Source organism: Rana temporaria, chromosome 3, assembly GCF_905171775.1.
Source record: "Rana temporaria chromosome 3, aRanTem1.1, whole genome shotgun sequence".
NCBI classification, from domain to species: Eukaryota; Metazoa; Chordata; class Amphibia; order Anura; family Ranidae; genus Rana; species Rana temporaria.
Window position 1 is genome coordinate 316695209 of NC_053491.1, and position 21007 is coordinate 316716215.

At 39.9% G+C, this 21007-nt stretch overlaps 2 protein-coding genes across 20 annotated transcripts in view; both read left to right on the forward strand.

Annotated features, from left to right (window-relative positions):
- The window catches only part of LOC120932487 (protocadherin gamma-C5-like), a 721441-nt gene that overhangs the window by 323205 nt on the left and 377229 nt on the right, over positions 1-21007 (forward strand). The gene's annotated exons all lie outside the window — the stretch shown is intronic.
- Positions 10975-13969, forward strand: LOC120932490 (protocadherin gamma-C5-like). Its single transcript, XM_040344939.1, has one exon. It carries the CDS (start codon positions 11353-11355, stop codon positions 13813-13815), a length of 2463 nt encoding a protein of 820 aa, XP_040200873.1. The 5' UTR covers positions 10975-11352; the 3' UTR covers positions 13816-13969.

A 21007-nucleotide genomic window follows, 5' to 3' on the forward strand; every position in this document is an offset into this window, starting at 1 on the left:
AGGTATTCAATAAACAGCATGCCAAATAAAACTTTTTATGTTCTCAAAAAACAATGTAAAAATATTTAGATAAACAAAGTGTTCATGGAATTACTGTCAAATTAATTAATGCTTACTGGGGCTTTTGTGTGGACTTCTAGACCTCTGTATATGAAGGCGTTGAAGTACAGGGAAGTCAAATAGTTACCCCAGGATCCTAATTCCTCAAGCCATTGGGCAATTTTTGAAGCCTCTAAATGTATCTTAAAGTGGAGGTTCCCCTAAAAATAAACTTTTAAGATTAGATTCATGCTCATTTTGTCTAGGGGAATCGGCTAGTTTTTTTAAAAACGAAGCAGTACTTACCGTTTTAGAGAGCGATCTTCTCCGCCGCTTCCGGGTATGGTCTTCGGGTCTGGGCATTCCTTCTTGATTGACAGGCTTCCGACAGGCTTCCGACGGTCGCATCTATCGCGTCACGATTTTCCGAAAGTAGCCGAACGTCGGTGCGCAGGCGCCGTATAGAGCCGCACCGACCTTCGGCTTCTTTCGGCTACTCGTGACGCGATAGATGCGACCGTCGGAAGCCTGTCGGAAGCCTGTCAATCAAGAAGGAACGCCCAGACCCGAAGACCATACCCGGAAGTGGCGGAGAAGATCGCTCTCTAAAACGGTAAGTACTGCTTCGTTTTTAAAAAAACTAGCCGATTCCCCTAGACAAAATGAGCATCAATCTAATCTTAAAAGTTTATTTTTAGGGGAACCTCCACTTTAACTTAGAGATATGGGGCCAGATTCACAAAATCTCCTGATACGCCGTCGTATCTCTGTTTTAGGGCCGTCCTAACTATGCGACTGATTCATAGAATCAGTTACACATAGCTAGCCCTAAGATCCGACAGGTGTAATTGAATTACACTGTCGGATCTTAAGGATGCAATTCTTGGCCGGCCGCTAGGTGGCGAGGCCATTGCGGCCAGCGTAGAATATGCAAATGAATACTTACGGCGATCCCCGAACGTCCGAACGGCCCGTCGATCTAACTGTACGTCGTTTCCGTCGAGTTGTGCCACGTAAAATTAGGGCTGAGCCCTAGTTGTCCTAAGCCATGTTAAGTATGGCCGTCGTTCCCGCGACGAAATTTAAAAATCAACGTCGTTTGCGTAAGACGTCTGTGAATGGCGCTGGACGCCATTTACGTTAACGTCTAAGCAAATGACGTCGGTGCAACGTCATTTAGCGCAATGCACGTCGGGTAATTTACCCGACGGAGCATGCGCAGTACGCTCGGCGTGGGAATGTGCCTAATTTAAATGGTGCCCGCCCCATTTGAATTGGGCGGGCTTGCGCCGAGCGCATTTACGATACACCGCCGCAAGTTTACAGGTAAGTGTGCTGAGAATCAGGCACTTACGCTGTAAACCTGCGGCGGTGTAACGTAAATCGCATACGTTACGCTGCCCAGCAACGTAATTATATGTGAATCTGGCCCATGGTTATTTACAGAAATGTAATCTTCAGTCCAAGTTGGGTAAATGCACATATCTAGTTTGCAAGTAGGTTGAATTAATCAAATCAGATGAAAACCAAAATGTTCATTAATTTACTGCCCATATAAATATTTGTATATTTTAGCTAGACTTGCAGACATATTTTATAAAATATACATACAACACACAATATATTTATTTTAAATCAAAGCTCGCTACTTCTATTATCCACCAAAAAAACGGTATTGTTTAGATGTTGTTGTGTGAATGTGCTTTGGTTCTAAAATTATGACAGTAAATTTTTGTGACTATGAAAAATGTAGTACTGACAAAGTTTGAATCCTGCAAAAGGCTATAAAACTTGAATTTACTGTACACAGATTGTGTTTTTTACCTCACATTTAAAATTCTGGCAAGCTTAACAGTTTATGCAAATGAGATAGCATTGCGATAGATTGTTGTTATGCTGCTGTTAAAATATTAGACTAATATTATATTGTAATACCATATTTGATATGAAGAACAAATGAGACATGTCTTTGGCATTAGCATCTCATTGGTGACTGCCAAGATTCATTGGTGTTGGATAGGGATGGCAACTATACTTATTAACTTTTATTATATGTAAGCTAAATGTAAATGTGTTTTTATAAAATATCTTAAATGTTCCATGATTTTATACAGTATGGAAAACATCCCAGAATGTTTTCTAGTCTCGCTTCAAAGTAAGTTGGTATTTAAATGTGTCACTTACAAACAAATATTATTGTTATACTAATATCTAACTCTACTGCAATGGTACTGAAAGTGAAGGATACTAGTTGAATAGATTAACAACCTAGCCCTTACTAGGTTTGTGATTTTTACGGATACTTTCATTTACAATTCTAGTAGCTGATGGTATGATGTTGTTCTCATTCTGCTGGGTGATGGTAGTATCTCATCTCTCTTGGGTAGCACATCACAATCTTTACAGTTGGTAACCAGAGAAAAGTGTCCGCTGATTTAAGCAGCCCCATGAACGTATATGGAAAAAATCATATAAAATAATAAACATATTAAAAATAGCTGTGCAACAGTATCAAGAACTGAACATTTGACATGGGCTAGATATCCTATATATTTTATAGTTGTCAGGGAAAATCTGTAACAGTGTATATTTTCACTTCAGTGAGCAAAAAAAAAACCTGTACCTGCATGTAGATACGTGTTTTATAACAAGAGAAGAGATCATGTAGATACATTTTATTTTGTTTAGTCTAATAAGCAACTTATTATGGAGCCCCTTTGTCAGTAGGGATCTTAGATCCCCAACTATATTGGTTATTGTTGTCCAAGTGATTGCCTTAATCAGCAAAATCAGTAATTTTAGTAAGCACACCTTGCGCATGTCTGGCAAAGCTTATCATCCTAGCAACAACCCATCTTTCATGTTGCAGGAACACCAAGAAACTTCTCCTGAAGTACAGAAGAGTTGTCCATGTCCTTGATGGTGAGGTTAAGAGGAACTGATCAGCTCTGTCAATCTGTATATGTCAACCTCTGCTGCTGGCACATGTCTACAGTCTTGGGCCTTGTGGGTTGTGTTGCTGGCTGCATATCACAACAAAGTGATGTGTGACACCTTCAACAACGTACATGCTCCTGGTATGTACCTTGGCAACTTTCTAGGCAGTTGCAAGGGATTTAGGCTTAATTTTGGCTAATGAAAGTAACTGGGAAACACACTAATACGAATAGGCATAATTACCGTATATGGTACTTATGAACAATACAGTAAAGAGTGCAGCCTGTGAATCAATTGTAAACAGTTTAACATTTAAATTGCCCCGAGCCTGTAATGGTTTGATCCTCATACCTTTTATGAGCACACATTTTACAAAACAGAAATTCCCTGGTTTACACTAAGCATATGATAAATGTACTGGCTATATAAGTAAAATATAAATACCATATAAATTGTATGAAATTGTCAGAAACAATTGTTTTGCTTTGCAAAAGGAATATGGGATCTGATTGTCAAAGATAGGATTGATAGAGATACAGTAGCTTAAGTGGATCCAGCTCAATTTGTGTGCTGCATCTAGAGGCAGTTGCATAAAATCATTTGGAAATTTGGATAGTAATGACTATGGTTGCACCGATACCACGTACAAAGTACCAATACTTTTTTTCAAGTACTCGGCGATACCGAGTCACCAATGAGATGCTAATGCCAGGAGGAGCATGGAAGACACTGAGGGGGACCGGAGGAGCATGGAGGACATGAGGGGGGCTTGGGAGAAGCAGCTATCAGTTGCTTTATTGAAATCTATACAGGGAGATCGGTGCTTGTAACTCCCCCTGCTGCACCGATCACCCCTGACTGTCCAGGTATTGGGTCAAGCATCTGAGCATTTGCACAAGTACTCACACAAATGCTCGGTATCGGCACTGATACTGATACTAGTATCAGTATCGGTGCAACCCTATTAAAGCGGTAGTTCACCCACAATCCCATGATGTTACCATCGAGACAGGCATTGTAGCGCGAGCTACAGTATGCCTGTCCCGATTTTTTTAACCCCGTACTCACCTCGTAGTCGTCCATCGTAGATTCCGGCTCCCGCGGGGAATGGGCGTGCCTATGGAGAGGGAGGATGATTGACGGCCGGCCCTGGCACGTCACTCTCCCCGAAGACAGCCGGAGTAGGTCTCGGCTCTTCACGGCGCGTGCGCACAGGCTATGCGCACGCGTCGTGAAGACCAAGCCTATTTCGGCTATTTCCGGAGAAGCGTGACGCGCCAGAGCCGGCCGTCAATCATCCTCCGTCTCCAGAGGCACGCCCATTCCCCGGTATCTTCGATGGACGACTACAAGGTGAGTATGGGGGGAAAAAATTCGGGACAGGCATACTGTAGCTCGCGCTACAGTGCCTGATTTAAAGGTAAAAGAAAATTTTTTTTTTTTTTTTACTGTCGATAGGGTGAACCCCCGCTTTAATTATCATTCTCCCACATTTTCTAACAAATGATAGTCTTATTCAAATTTCTGAATTACTTGCAAGTCATGGTGCTCAGTTTTCTTTAGATGTAGGTTCTACAGCTGTTAGTTTGTATATGTTAAACATATCCATATTTCCCATTGTCTGTAAAGAATTTTAAGGATGGCACTCTCATTTGGCAGAGTTTTACCCAGCAGGAGTGCATTTATATCAGTAGAAAGAATAAACCGTGCATGCATTGGAAAATACTGCACACATTTCTACTCTAAGCAAACCATTTTGTGTTAATCATATACCACTTTTGATAAAAATGTATTATGATGCCATTTACTAGTAATCTTATAGTTTAGTTGAAATCATAAAAGGAGATGGGAGATGTTTGCAAATATGTATGTTTTCATTTCTGTAGTCTCTGTACCATATTAAAGGAGAACATGTTAATTTACAACCTACTTAAACCGTGAAAGTTATAAGCATATTGTTTTTTACTATTGGAAATAGGTAATTATTACACTTTATTATATTGGGCCAGATACCTGCATATTGCATGTACTAAATCAATATTATACTTACTTTGAATTGGTTTGAATCCTCAACGAATTTGCGCCGTAAGTTACGGCGGCGTAGTGTATCTCTCGCGGCGTAAGGACGCGGAATTCAAATGCGGCGGGTAGGGGGCGTGTTTCATTTAAATTAAGCGCTTCCCTGCGCCGAACGAACTGCGCATGCGCCGTCCCTAAAATGTCCCGCCGTGCATTGTGCTAAATGATGTCACAAGGACGTCATTGGTTTTGACATGAACGTAAATGCCGTCCAGCCCCATTCACGGACGACTTACGCAAACAACGTAAATTATTCAAAATTATACGTGGGAACGACGGCCATACTTAACATTGAGTACGCCACCATATAGCAGCTTTAACTATACGCCGGAAAAAGCCGAACGGAAACGACATAAAAAATTACGATGGCCACTCGTACGTTCGTGGATCGTCGGAAATAGCTAATTTGCACACTTAACGCGGATTACGACAGGAACGCCACCTAGCGGCCGCCGAAAAATTGCATCTAAGATCCGAAGGCGTACGAAGACGTACGCCTTTCGGATCTAGCCGAGATGCCGTCGTATCTTGTTTTGGGGATTCAAAACAAAGATACGACACGGGAATATTGAAATTACCCCATTGTCTTTACCACTCATCTTTACTATATCCTCTTTCAAAAGCAGAATATCATTATTTGCATCTCTCTCGGTAGAAACAGGATTAGGATTAAAGTGGTTGTAAAGCCTCAAAGTTTTTCACCTTAATGCATTCTATGCATTAAGGTGAAAAACCTTCTGTGCTGCAGCTCACCCCCCAAGACCCTCCCCCCTTTTCTTACCTGTGCCTGATCGGATCCAGCGATGCGCTTGAGCACATCGGATTCAGCCACTGTCTCTCTCCTCATTGGACAGATTGATAGCAGTGGGAGCCATTAGCTCCCTCTGCTGTCAATCAAATCTAGTGACATGGGATTGGGGGTGGCGCTGTCTGTTTCAATGGACACAGCAGCAGGACTCTGGAGCGAGCCTGTATGGGTGCCCCCAGGGAAAGCGGCTTACCATAATGTTTTAGACAAATACAAGAAGTTATGTGGAGTTATATTTTTATAGGGCTGAGTTGGTTTCTTTCCAACTATCATTATCTTAGAGATATTCATTACTTTATGGCCTTCTGCAGTCAAGATGAACTCCAAGAAAACAGCTAAATGCACAATTGAACTTCATATATCTAAAATGTTTCCTACAAAACATCTCTATTGAGCTGGTCTTGTAACTCAGACTCACTTGTATCTCTATACACGGCCTGGTCCTCTTTCACATCTGCTACTCAGTAAAGAAGAGCAGCTCATTGGTGAAATTTCTTAAATCTCTGCTAGTTTAGGAATATTTAAAGTGTATATACTAACAGTATTTTTTTTTTTGGTGGATTGGAGAGATTAGAGAGATTCTTACCTACTTAATGTGCCTCTAACAACACTTTTACTAGACAGTAGACATGTGCACACTGAAATATTTTGTTTCAGAATTTCGTTTTCGTCTGAATATTTTTTTTTTATTTAGTTACTCCCGAAATTCGATTTTATTTATTTTGTTTCATCTAAAAATGCATTCGTCCGAAAATCCTAATTAATTAAGGTCGTGTTTTACATCACATCGTTCTGACACGATCGGTTATTTAACCTATGGTGTGTACGCACAACGGACCATCAGTCAGCTTCATAGGTTACCTAGGACAACTGTCCTTCAGACCTTTTTCATCAGATGGACTGATCGTGTGTACGAGGCTTCATAGTAGCAAAAATCTGGTTCACTCTATATAAAAGAAATAAAGTTAGCAATAAGTAAATTCACAAATCAAGGGACTTTAACGATACTTGTAAATGCAATACGTATAAATTACTGTTAAAATTACATTCATTTATTCAGTTCATATAAAACATTAAAAATGACTTTGCCAACATGGCTTCTTTTTCTTTTAACAAAAATATAATACATAAAAAAATGTTTTTAAAAAGTTTCACAGCTTATCATTGTTCATCACACCCTATTGTATTCTATTTGTTTCCGTTATTGTTGTTAAAACTGAATAGTTTGTAGGTTCGAAATGGCTCTGGCAGACCACTTAGCTACCAACATACTGTTTCAGTGCTTTAATATTCTATTGTCTTATTGTTTTCTTGCTTTACTGTTTTAGTCTTTGTAATGTCTGTTGCATTCCCATGGAGCTTTTTGCCTGGGTTTTATTGTTTGTTTATATGCCCTGTTCAAAACGTGCCACATGCCTGAGCTTAACGAAACCAATTCCTGGTTCCATGATATTTCATGTTGTGATCAACCCCTTGGGGTACTACATATATACTTGTTGTACCATGTAATGTTATACTTATATTTGAATAACAACTAATGAAACAAAAAAAGTGTCTCTGGCGGGGGGATTTAGTCATAAGGGCCTGGATTCACGTAATACTTACGCCGACGTATCTCGAGATACGCCGCGTAAGTGTCAATGTGCGCTGTCGTATCTATGCGATGTACCCATAGAACTAGATACGCCTGAAATTAGGCTTCATCCGACCGACGTAGTTTCCTACGCCGTCGTATCTTCAGCGCATATTTACGCTGGCCGCAAGGGGCGCTTCCATTGATTTACGCGTTGAATATGTAAATGACTGAGATATGCCGATTCACGAACATACTTGCGCCCATCGCAGTAATATACGCCGTTTACGTAAGGCGTACATCCGGCGTAAAGTTATTCCACATATAGGAGGCGCATCCCATGCAAAGGTATGAACCACGGAACAGCCGTCGTATTTTACGTTGTTTACCTAGTACTACGTGAATAGGGCTGGGCGTAGGTTACGTTCAGTGATTCAACGTATCTTAGGCGTTCGTTCGACGTGATTCTGAGCATGCGCACTTAGAAGCGTCTACGGGACGGCGCATGTGCCATTCTGCCCATCATTTGTATGGGGTCACGGTTCATTTAAATGTATCACGCCCACTTCCACCTACTTTGAATTAGGCCGGCGTACGCCTAGGAATTTACGTTACGGCGGCGCAACGTTGGAAGCAAGTGCTTTGTGAATACTGTGCTTGCCTCTCTGTGTTACGTCGGCGTAGCGCATATGAGATGCGCTACGCCGGTATAAAGATACGCACGGGTATGTGAATCCAGGCCTAAGTGTTTAGTGGGTCACAAATATCCCACTTCTGTGGGTTATTGGTTCTGTAAAAATATTAAAAGACAATCAGCCTTCATTAAAAAGCACATCAATGCATATTTTTGTTATTAATAAATACCTTTATAATACTATCACCTATCATGGGATCAGGGACCTGGGGACCACCAACCACACCACTAGGAAGAAAAAAAGGGGGTGAAAAAGGGAGAGAAAGAAAACAAAAAATCATATTGGGGGAATTGTTGGTATTTTAAAAAATGATACATACCACATCCTCACCATATAACCCCATCAGCTTCCAATAATATGATTTTTTGTTATTGATTTAATTTCAAAATATTCATTTTAGCAAAACAGGTATACATAGTTAGTCAGGTTGAAAAAAGACACAAGTCCATCCAGTTCAACCACAAAAAACAAAATAAAAAAACACAGTAAAATCCTATACACCCAACTCCATACCCACAGTTGATCCAGAGGAAGGCAAAAAACCCCAGCGGAGCATGATCCAATTTGCTACAGCAGGGGAAAAAATTCCTTCCTGATCCCCCGAGAGGCAATCGGATTTACCCTGGATCAACTATACCTACAAATCTTAGTACTCAGTTATATGCTGTACATTTAGGAAAGAATCCAGACCTTTCTTAAAGCAATCTACTGAGCTGGCCAGAACCACCTCTGGAGGGAGTCTGTTCCACATTTTCACAGCTCTTACTGTGAAAAAACCTTTCCGTATTTGGAGGTGAAATCTCTTTTCCTCTAGACGTAAAGAGTGCCCCCTTGTCCTCAGTGATGACCGTAAAGTGAATAACTCAACACCAAGTTCACTGTATGGACCTCTTATATATTTGTACATGTTGATCATATCCCCCCTTATTCTCCTCTTCTCAAGAGTGAATATATTTAGTTCCTCTAATCTTTCCTCATAGCTGAGCTCCTCCATGCCTCTTATCAGTTTGGTTGCTCTTCTCTGCACTTTCTCCAGTTCTCCTATATCCTTTTTGAGAACTGGTGCCCAAAACTGAACTGCATATTCCAGATGAGGTCTTACTAATGATTTGTACAGGGGCAAAATTATATCTCTGTCTCTGGAGTCCATACCTCTCTTAATACAAGAAAGGACTTTGCTCGCTTTGGAAACCGCAGCTTGGCATTGCATGCCATTATTGAGCTTATGATCAACTAAAACCCCCAGATCTTTCTCCACTACAGACCCCCCCAGTTGTACTCCCCCTAGTATGTATGATGCATGCATATTCTTAGCCCCCAAGTGCATAACTTTACATTTATCTACATTAAACCTCATCTGCCACTTAGTCGCCCAATCAGACAGAGCATTGAGGTCGGCTTGTAAATTGGAGACATCCTGTAAGGACGTTATTCCACTGCATAGCTTGGTGTCATCTGCAAAGACAGAAATGTTACTTTTGATCTCAGACCCAATATCATTTATAAATATATTGAAAAGTAAGGGTCCCAGCACTGAACCTTGGGGTACACCACTCATAACATTGGACCATTCAGAGTAAGAATCATTAACCACGACTCTCTGAATTCTGTCTTTCAGCCAGTTTTCTATCCATTTACAAACTGATATATCCAATCCTGTAGACCTTACCTTACACATGAGCTGTGTGTGCGGAACTGTATCGAACGCTTTTGCAAAATCCAAATATATCACGTCCACAGCCACGCCTCTGTCCAGGGTTTTACTTACCTCTTCATAAAAGGAAATCAGGTTTGTCTGACAACTTCTGTCTTTCATGAATCCATGTTGTCTGCTGCTTAAATAGTTTTTTTCCAGCAAGAACTCATCCATGTGGTCTTTTATTAAACGTTCCAGTATCTTCCTAACTATAGAAGTTAAACTAACAGGTCTATAGTTACTTGGTAAAGACTTTGTTCCCTTTTTAAATATGGGCACCACATTGGCCCTGCGCCAATCCAGTGGTACTATTCCTGTCTTTAATGAGTCCCTAAATATTAGATACAGTGGCTTTGAAATGACAGAGCTCAACTCACCTAGGATCCGTGGATGGATGCCATCAGGTCCAGGTGCTTTATCCACCTTTATTCTGTCTAAATATTTCTGGACCATATCACTTTTGAGGTATAATAATAGGATCTTATTAATTATGTGTTTGAAATAACTATGCACATAAAGTTTGCATTCATTCTAACTAATTGTTTGTTATTAAAACATATTGCATGTGGGAGCTGCGGTGGCTCAACGCGATTGGCACTGCGCTGACAAGCCATTCACCTCTGCAGCTAGGGGTTCGGTTCCCGGTCTCGGCTACATGTGAATTGAGTTTGGTGGTCTCAGCCCGGCTCCCGGTGGGTGTGCTATGCGAGGTAAGCCTGCGCTTAGTACGCCCACCCCCCTCCCACAAAAACCACCACACCTACACATGCACTCGAAATTGGGTTAACACACACGCACTTTGACCACGCGGTCTCTTAAAGAGAGGCAAAGGACTAACGGGGCTGGTTGAGCGGGCTAATCCTCTGACTCCCTTATAGGGAGTCCCTCTGCCCCGTTGGGCTTCAAAGCGGAGCAGGTAGGGCGGGCTGTGTGGGAGGATCCCCTCACACACCCGCCATTGCCACCCGGGGCATGGAGAAAGGTGGCAGATTGCCTCTGGGGGAGGCCTGCCTACTCCCAACTCCTGCAGTCCGGCTCCTCTCTCGAGTACACGCACAAAATACACTTTAAAAAAAAACAAAAAACATATTGCATGTTATTGGGAGTCAAAAGCAACCAAAAAACTACTACCTTTATATCAGAACAATATAGTATATTTCAATTGAACACCTACATGTATTAAATGCATGTATTTGCTGTAAATAAATGAAGAAACATACTGTTATGTATTAAGATTTACCAGAAGAGGTCACTATTGTCATCCATTTACATAACTGAAATACAGTTTTCATTTGCTCAGACTTGGTTTGCTCTCTCTCCACCCCCTGGCTCAGTGATTCACCCTCCCATCTTTTCTCTCACACACAAAGAAAATCTGCAGCTCCGAGATGAGATTCTCATGGGTGTTTCCCTTTTTATGGAATGAATGATTTTTTAGGTTGGAAGGATACATTAATATTCTCAAGGCATTTAGGAATTACAAAGGATCTATGTTACAGAAAATACACTGGTAATTATCTAAGATATGGACATTGGACGCTGCTGTCTGTGTTGGAAATGGCAAGTAGCTTTCTCCCTTCTCCTTTGTAGCTGGGGCTGGGTCTCTGGGCAGCTTCGTTATTCTATTGTGGAGGAGTCTGATCCAGGGACATGGGTAGGAAATGTAGCTCAGGATCTGGGCATAAGACATGCAGAGATTGCCCAGCGCAGATTACATTTATCATCTGAGAAATACCAAAAATATTTTACTGTAAATAAGGAAAATGGAGGCTTGACTGTGAATGACAAGATTGATAGGGAGACCCTGTGTGGAACCAGTGTGAACTGTGTTTTGCGTTTAAGGGTAGTATCTGAAAATCCTTTAGAGTTTTATAGTATAGAAACAGAGATTTTGGATATTAATGATAATTCCCCTACTTTCTCATTTAATGATCGCATTATAGAGATTACAGAATACTGGACAAGTCCAGGAACCAAATTTGCCTTAGAAGTAGCAGAGGATCTAGATATTGGTGTTAATAGTGTTAGTCAGTATATGTTAAATGCAAATCCTTATTTCTCATTATCCGTGAAAAATCGTATAGATGGCACTCTTATACCTCAGCTGATATTAGAGAAGGTGTTAGATAGGGAGGAAAAACAAGAACACAATCTTATTCTCACTGCTATAGACGGGGGAGAACCGGCTAGATCCGGATCCTGTCATATCACAATAAAAGTGTTAGATATTAATGATAATCCACCAGCCTTTGATCAGCCAGTTTATAAAATTGGTCTAAAAGAGAATATCTTCCTAAATACTGTTATATTAAAGCTAAATGCAACAGATCCAGATGAGAGAGCAAATGGTGAAATAGAGTATTATTTTGATGATCATACATCTAAATCTGCAAGAAGACGGTTTGCTTTAAATGAACAAAATGGTGAGATTTATATTAATGGATCTGTAGATTATGAAGAGCGGAATTTTTATGAACTATCTATCAAAGCAGTAGACAAAGGACTTCCTAAACTGGAAGGTAACTGTTTGGTTCATATTGAAATAGAAGATGTAAATGACAATTATCCTGAAATAGATTGTACATCAATGACAAATGAGATTCCAGAAAATATACCACTAGGAACAGTTTTGGGAATTATTAATGTGGTAGACAAGGATTCTGGGAAAAATGGGGAAATACAGCTCCATATATCTCCCAATATTCCATTTAAAATAAGAAATATTAAAAGTCATTATTCATTAGTTACTGATGGTATTTTGGATAGAGAAAAAGTATCCTACTACACTATTGAGGTGACAGCTAATGATTTAAGCTTTCCTGCATTGTCCAATAAATTAACTGTTATTCTCAGGGTTTCTGATGTTAATGATAATGAGCCAACATTTACACAATCTACCTATAATGCCTTCATTAAAGAGAACAGTGACCCAGGGACTCTTCTGTGTACAGCGTTTGCTACTGATTCAGATGAAGGTGTTAACTCTGATCTGGTTTACTCTATAATAGAGATCCAGATAGATGGATCATCCATATCCTCTTTTGTTTACATTAATTCTAATACTGGTGATATATATGCTCAGCGTTCCTTTGACTATGAGCACTTTCAGACTCTACAAATCACCATAAAAGTAGAGGATTCTGGATCTCCAAAGTTATTTTCTACAGCCTCTGTCTTTATATTCATATTGGATACAAATGACAACTTCCCCACCTTGCTGTATCCGGAGCACTCTGAGGATCTCATTGTCCAAGAGAGGATACCAAAATCTACAACTGCTGGATATCTGGTGACAAAACTGAGTGCAATGGATCTGGACTCTGGTCACAATGCCTGGTTGGCTTTTGACCTTATTGATCCTGTCAGTCCTTCAATGTTCCAGGTGTCTAAACATACAGGAGAGGTCAAGACTGTTCGAGGATTTCATGAATTAGAAAACACAGAGCAGCAACTTATCATCTGTATCATTGATCATGGGGATCCCCCATTATCTACCACTGTCACTGTATTTGTCAGTATAGCAGATGAGGTTGTAATAGAAAGACCCAAATCTGGGGATTTTATCAAAAATTCCAAACCAATATCAGATATGACTTTATATTTAATTGTTTCTCTTGTTGCTATCAGTTTAGTTTCCCTTGTGACATTCATTATATTACTAGTAAAATGTCTGAGGAAGGAAAGCTTTGGTTATAGCAACAATTGCTGTTACCTCAGTGGCTCTGAATCCAAATCATTTACAGATCAGTATCAGCCGGCTCTTTTCCTGAACACAGATGGAACCCTAAAATACATGGAGGTCAGAATGGTCCCTCCAGGAGGACAAGGACAATGTTACCAAACTAATGTGCCCCCAGCCTCACAACAGCGAGATTCCACTTTTCGCCAGTCTCTAGATTTTCCCAAGCTACGGGAACTAGTTAAAGATGCTGACGTGTCCTCAGATGCAGCCTGCATAGATGATCCAAATAAGGTGAGTTGTGGCTAAAATCTATTGTATTTTCTCTAATTGTTAATTATTGTTTGAGAATATCAGATGCCATATAGTAATTACAGAGAAATCCACAAATCTTGCATTCTTATAAGATTATAGAGGTTATTTATGCATAACCAAATAGATATGTTCAATGTAAATGTTTTAAGCATGCAAAGAAATTGTTCAGTTTTTTTATTATGATTTGCATTAAATGTATTCTTGTCTGTGGTACTTTTGAAAAGCAGAATATTCCCATATACTAATGACAATTATGATTATATAAAAATAAAAATTTGACGCATGAGTGGTCACTGTTAGTTGTAAATACATGGACCTGTTCACATCTTACAGACAAATGGTATTATAGTATATTGTGAATCAATGTGAATTAGTGTGAATTTCTATCAACCATGGGCATATTATATTTGCATTTTAAAAGCATATTTGTGTTTGAGTGTTATGCTGTTTTCTTTTAAGGTTTAAATAACATTGACTTTGCACCTAAGAAGGGAAGCACTCACATTGCCACATCCGTAGGTAATTATGGAAACACAAAAAAAGGGTACCAAAAGCTGACACAGGACCGGACTTTAAAGGCACAGTAAACAATGAAGGATATAGAAAAAATGATTGCGTTTATTAACCACTTAACCCCCGGACCATATTGCTGGTCAAAGACCAGAGCACTTTTAGCGATTCGGCACTGCGTTGCTTTAACTGACAATTGTGCGGTCGTGTGACGTGGCTCCCAAACAAAATTGGCGTCCTTTTCCCCCCACAAGAAGGGCTTTCTTTTGGTGGTATTTGATCACCTCTGCGGTTTTTAGTTTTTGCGCCATAAACAAAAATAGAGCGTCAATTTTGAAAAAAATGAATATTTTTTTTCCGGTAGTGCGACATTATGGCGGACACTTCGGACACTTTTGACACATTTTTGGGACCATTGGCATTTTTATAGCGATCAGTGCTATAAAAATGCATTGGATTACTATAAAAATGCCACTGGCAGTGAAGGGGTTAACACTAGGGGCGGGGAAGGGGTTAAGTATGTTCCCTGGGTGTGTTCTAACTGTAAGGGGGGTGGCCTCACTAGGGGAAATGACTGATCTTCTGTTCATACAATGTATGAACAGAAGATCAGCATTTCTCCCCCTGACAGGACCAGGAGCTGTGTGTTTACACACACAGCTCCCGGTCCCCGCTCTGTAACGATCGATCACGTATGCCTGGCGGCAATCGAGCTACTGGCTCTTGCGCAGGGGAGCCGACCTGCCGCCGTAAAACGATGGTGGCTGGTCGGCAAGTAGTTAAGACAAAAGTACATACATGGTATGAAAAAGAGCATAGAAAAACAAATTAAAAAACATACATTCTATGATACATGATATATAGTGAACCCTTGTGCGTCATAGCATATATGTTATTTAATTCATTTTTCTTTGCTCTTTTTCATACCATGTACGTACTTTTGTCTTAATAAATGCACTAATTTTTTCGATATCCTTCATTGTTTGCTGTGCCTTTAAAGTCTGACCCTGGGTCACCTTTTGGTACCCTTTTTTTGTGTTTCTATTTACTTTTCACCATTACATTTCATACATCAATTTTAAAGGGTACCAAGGCATTTCTGTAAAGTAGCTGCCTATGTGATAGTTTCAACATGACTTCTTAACAGTTGTGTTAAAATATACAACAAAACTATTTTATAAATTATAAAAAGTCCATAAAATGAATCATAGAAAGTCCAAATGATAATAATTAGTGCATGTGAAAATGGCACAAATCAATTTGGTGCAGTGAGGAGCAAGACGATATGACAGTTGATAGTGATTGACCTCATATTCTTGACATGAGACAGGTCATAAAGCAGTAAAGCTCACACTCTGGATAGCGATTGCAATTCAACACCTTTGATGAACTCCACAGCATATGGAAAAACAGAGGAAGACAATCTAGTGCCCTTCGTATGTATATTTATTGTTAAAAAAGGTTGGAAATCTACTTACAATCAGCAGTACTTAAAGCCGCGTGCCTGCATAAAGACATGTAGTGGTTTCAAACCAAAAAGATAGCCGCGAGTGACGTCAGACGTGATTCCTCCCCCCATACGCGTTACGTCCGTGGGCAGGACTTCTTCAACGTGGGGTGGAATACACGTTGACGGCCTGCAGTAAATAAATATTGTCATGGTGACCGTCAATCAGGGAATCGGACTCACTGATAGAGCTGCCTAATCACTGCCCTTATCACATAAAGAAACTTTTTTAACACCAGGGGAGCCGTTCAGCCAAAGACGGGACACCAGACACAAATACAGTCATATAAAGTGCATACAGAAATAACATGATTATGTAAATAAGACTGGCACTGATATTTAAGTAATATAAGGGAAAATAAAAACCTAATTATACCATAAAAGAAAGATATACAGGCACACAAGTCTCAGATTAAAATGTAAAGGGGAACATACCTTTGTTAAAAAAGCACTCTATCCTTTAAAAATGAAAAACAATTCTAAAAGAAATACCATCTTCCCGATTTGAGAATGATATACACATACATATTGAAAATTATATAAAATATAAACATCAATAAATGTAATATAAAAAAACATATACCAATTTATAAAAATCCACATTGTACAAATTAATAGAAACCACTTATTAAAAAAACACCTATATATTAGAAATAAAGCAATTGAGATCAAAGTTAACATTCAACCCAGCAGGTGACATCTCCTTGGTCTCGTAAATCTTTTTGGACACAAGAGGAGGCTTCCTCATTGGAAGATTGCCTCTCACCTCCTGCCCAGGAGACAACAAGAAAATATGAGATCTTTCTTTAGTAAAAGTACTTTCATAAAGTAAAAAAATGTAATAAAAAAATACATACAATTTAGAATATATAGAATTAAGGGGCAATGGAGGTTAGAGTAGATCTGAGATCTGCCCTAATTAATAAAATGTACATCAGGGCCAATGTTTTAAGGCCAAAGCAAACAATTACTGGAGGTTTCTTAAATAAAAACATACTAATGTTTCCTTTTATAAAGTTTGGGTGTTTATGTAGCAGTGTTAACAGGCAAAAAACAGAATAGTGGTATGTACACATGGTTAGAAAATGTAAGTGCAAATTATACTTGGCTACAATGTGCAATATCTATAGTTTAAAACAATTTCCATGTCTTTTTTTATAAGAGTGGAATGTCACTATCTAATTTCTCACAGTTAAAAACACATTTCTTGACAGCCAATAGTACATACATACATTAATACTAGTGACCTTTTTTTTTTTACATAAGAAACTAAATAGATTATGACAATTTAATAGTACATTTCAAACTAAATCAAATTTCTTTAACCTTAAAGCCTGAGCAGTGATCATCCTCCTACAACAAACAATACCTCAAACCTTTTCTAAAGACAAAATGCCCAATATACTTATGATAATCAGCAGTTTTATGACACACTACATCCTGAATCTTCTCAATTCTGGACTGCAGAGTGAGAAGGTGCTTCTTTGGGTGCCGGTTGACATGAACACTTCCCATTGGCTGTCAATTGGTCTTTCAAGGGGATAAGTACAGCACCCTATCTAAGTAACAGAAGCACTGAAATGTATTCCTATATTTGGCCCATCAGCTTTCAAAATAACTCTTTTTCTTTTTCTTTTTTAGTTTATTTTTTGCTTCATTCTTATTCCCCTACAAAACAGCCGTAAATGTTTTGCTTGATTCTCATTCCCCTACAAAACAGCCATAAATTTTAAATATAATTTTAGTTAGTGTGGGGTGATATTTTCTCCATTCAAGATTTAAACAGCTCCTTTAAAGTGGTTGTAAATCCCTTTTGACTACTTCTACCTATAGGATAAGCCTAGAATAAGGCTTACCTATAGGTAGTGGAAATATCTCCTAAACGTGCGCCGTTTAGGAGATATTTCACTTGTAGTCTGCCGAAAATCCCAACGGCGCATGCATGGGGAAGAAATTAAACTAAGTGCCGTTTCTTCCCCAGCCTGTGCCGTAAGTGACGTCACGCGGCTCAGGCGAATCACAGAGCTGGAGTCCGCAGCCCGGAAGGAAGAGGAGACAGAAGATGGACGCTGCCTACTCTGGGGACATCGCTTGTTTCTTTTGCAGATAAGTGACACATAATAAGCTAGTATGCGATGCATACTAGCCCATTATGCTTTTTATTTGCAGGCTTTGCAGTGGGCTAAAGAGTATCCCATCAGTACCCCATCAGGGTTTACTTCCTTTTTAATGTAATCAATATAACCAATGATAATTAATTATCACCTCTTTCCCTGGAGTTTGATAGAAAAAGTATCAATCCAAATGTCATAATACATGTCTTCAACAAGCCACATAATCATTACACAATTCTATCCACATCCTCTTAACCTTCATACTGTAGAATAATATATGATTTAGATGTGGACCAGGAGATTTGCATTTCAGACAGCATGGGTTAGTTTCTCCCACCCCAATTATCATATAAGCTCTAATGATTAATTAACCACTTGCCACCTGCCACACGCAGATATACGTTTGCAGCATGGCACGGGCAGGCAAAGCGACGTACATGTATGTCCCCTTTAAGAAGCGGTTGTTGCGGGCGTGTGCCCACCGCGATCTCTGTGAGTGCGTCTGTGGGTCCCGTGGACTCGATCGCCGTGGGCATACCCGCGATCGTCTCACGAAGACATAGAACGGGGAGATGCTAGTGTAAACACAACATCTCCCCGTTCTGCCTAGCTGACACTGTCACTGATGTTATGCTCTCCTATGCACCGTGTCTGCTACTGATGCTGATGAGGGTGTTAACTCTGATTTGGTTTACACTATAGTAGAGACTCAGATAGGTGGATCTTTTGTATCCTCTTTTGTTTATATCAATTCTAATACTGGTGATATATATGCTCAGCGTTCCTTTGACTATGAGCACATTCAGACTCTACAAATCACAGTGAAATTAGAGGACTATGGCTCTCCAAAGTTATTTACCACTGTCCCTGTCTTTATATTGATATTGGATACAAATGACAACTCCCCCACCCTGCTGTACCCAGAACACTCTGAGGATCTCATTGTCCAAGAGAGGATCCCAAAATCTATAAGCACTGAATTTCTGGTGACAAAACTGACTGCAGTGGATCTTGACTCTGCCTGTTTGGCCTTTGAACTTATTGAACCCAGCAGTTCTCTACTGTTCCAAGTTTCAAAACATACAGGAGAAATCAGAACTACCTGAGGATTTCAGTAAAAAGAAAATACAGAGCAACAACTCTGCATCTCTATCAGTGATCATGGGGATCCCCCATTATCTACTACCGTCACTGTAATTGTCAGTATGGCTAATAAGGCTGTAGTAGAAAAACCTAAGTCTGGTGATTTTTTTTTTTTTTAATTCTCTATTTTTTATTTTATATCATAGTTCATACATAAACCAATACAATTTTATCATACAAACATTTCTATTCATATACAGTTGGGATTCCCCCACATTCTTATTCCCCTGTATGTTATTATAGCTGTACCAACATGATTACCCCTCCCCCCTACACCAGGCTTGACCCCTGGTTATTTACCCACCCTCCTGAATTCCAAAAAAAAAAAAAAAAAAAAAATCCCCCTAGCGCGAGCATCTCTCTCCCTCTCCCATCCACCCCCAGCCGCCCCCCCCCCCGCCTCAGGGATTCCGCTCTCTATAATTAATATATGGCGCCCACACCTGTCTATATTTCTCCTCCTGTTCTCTCATTCCCATAGTCAGGTTTTCCATCTGCTGTATTTCCGTTACTCTTCCCAGCCATTGTTGTCTTGTCGGCACCTCCATGCTTTTCCAAAGAATTGGAATACAGGCCTTTGCTGCTGTAAGTAGATGCCTGAGTAGAGAATTTTTAAACTTTACCATGGAGATTGGGAAGTCATTTAATAAAAATGCTGCCGGATTGTCTCCCAGAGTCACCTCAGTAATTTCTTTTACTGTGTCAGCTACCATTTTCCAGAATTCTTTAAGTTAAGAGCATTCCCAAAAAAAATGTATCATGGTACCCTCCGCCTCACTACATCGCCAACACTGGTCTGTTACTTGCGGAAATATCCGCTTTAAAGCTACGGGAGTTCTATACCATCTGGTTAGGATTTTATATCCCCCCCTCCTGGTACCTGGTAGCTAGCGAAGCCTTATTTGTAAACCTAAAAATTTTTATTTTCTGAGTCTCCGAGAATGTAATCCCCAGGTCTCTTTCTCTTGAATGAATGCTAGATCTTGTGGAGCTTCTGACTTCACTAGTAGGCTGTACATATGTGACAAACCGTGTCTCATTGGTTCTCCCTTACAACAGGCTTCCTCAAACTCTGGTAGGCCTTGAATCCTTTCACCTTGTGGTATCATTGCTTGAATAGCTGCTTTCAATTGTAATTGTCTCATTGGGTCTAATTCCCTCTTGATTATCTCTTCTTTTTTTCCGCTATTCCATGTCTGGCTATTGCTCTTGAAATGTATGAGCCTGCTCAAACCCAGGCGCCTTAAGTTATTGAAATGGAGGTCTGTAAGGCCTAATCCAAACCTTGGATTTCCGAGGACTGGTACTAGTGGGCTTGGATATTTTGAAATTTTAGTTTTCCTAAAAATCCTTTTTATTGCTCTTATCGTAGCTCCCACTGTGGGGTGTTTTTTCACCCCTTGTGGTATATCCGAATCTGAGATCCACGCCATACCTTCCAATGGGATGTTCGTTATTTTTTGTTCTATATGAATCCATGGTTTTTCCTTCTGATGGAGGCACCACTCTACCACCCGCGCCAGGTGAGAAGCATCATGGTAACTCATTGGGTCCGGGAATCCCACTCCTCCCCTTACTTTCGGTAAAGTCAAAACTTCCCTCCTTATTCTCGCTGATTTTCCTGCCCAGATACATTTTACGAATCTAGATCTCAATTCTCTCATGAAGCCAAGGGGGATCTTTACAGGTAGGGTCTGGAGTAAATACCGTATTTATCGGCGTATAACACGCACAGGCGTATAACACGCACCCTAACTTTAAGAGGGAAGTTTCAGGGAAAAAACCTTCCAAAGCCCCCTGCGTATAACACGCAGGCACAGTTTACCCTCTATTTTCAGGGTAAAAAAGTGAGCGTTATACGCCAATAAATACAGTAAAGCAATCTCGGCATTATGTTCATTTTGATAATATT

Bases quoted from the DNA above. Each gene is read 5' to 3' on its own strand.
- LOC120932490 (XM_040344939.1), top strand. From the start codon at position 11,353: ATGGACATTGGACGCTGCTGTCTGTGTTGGAAATGGCAAGTAGCTTTC.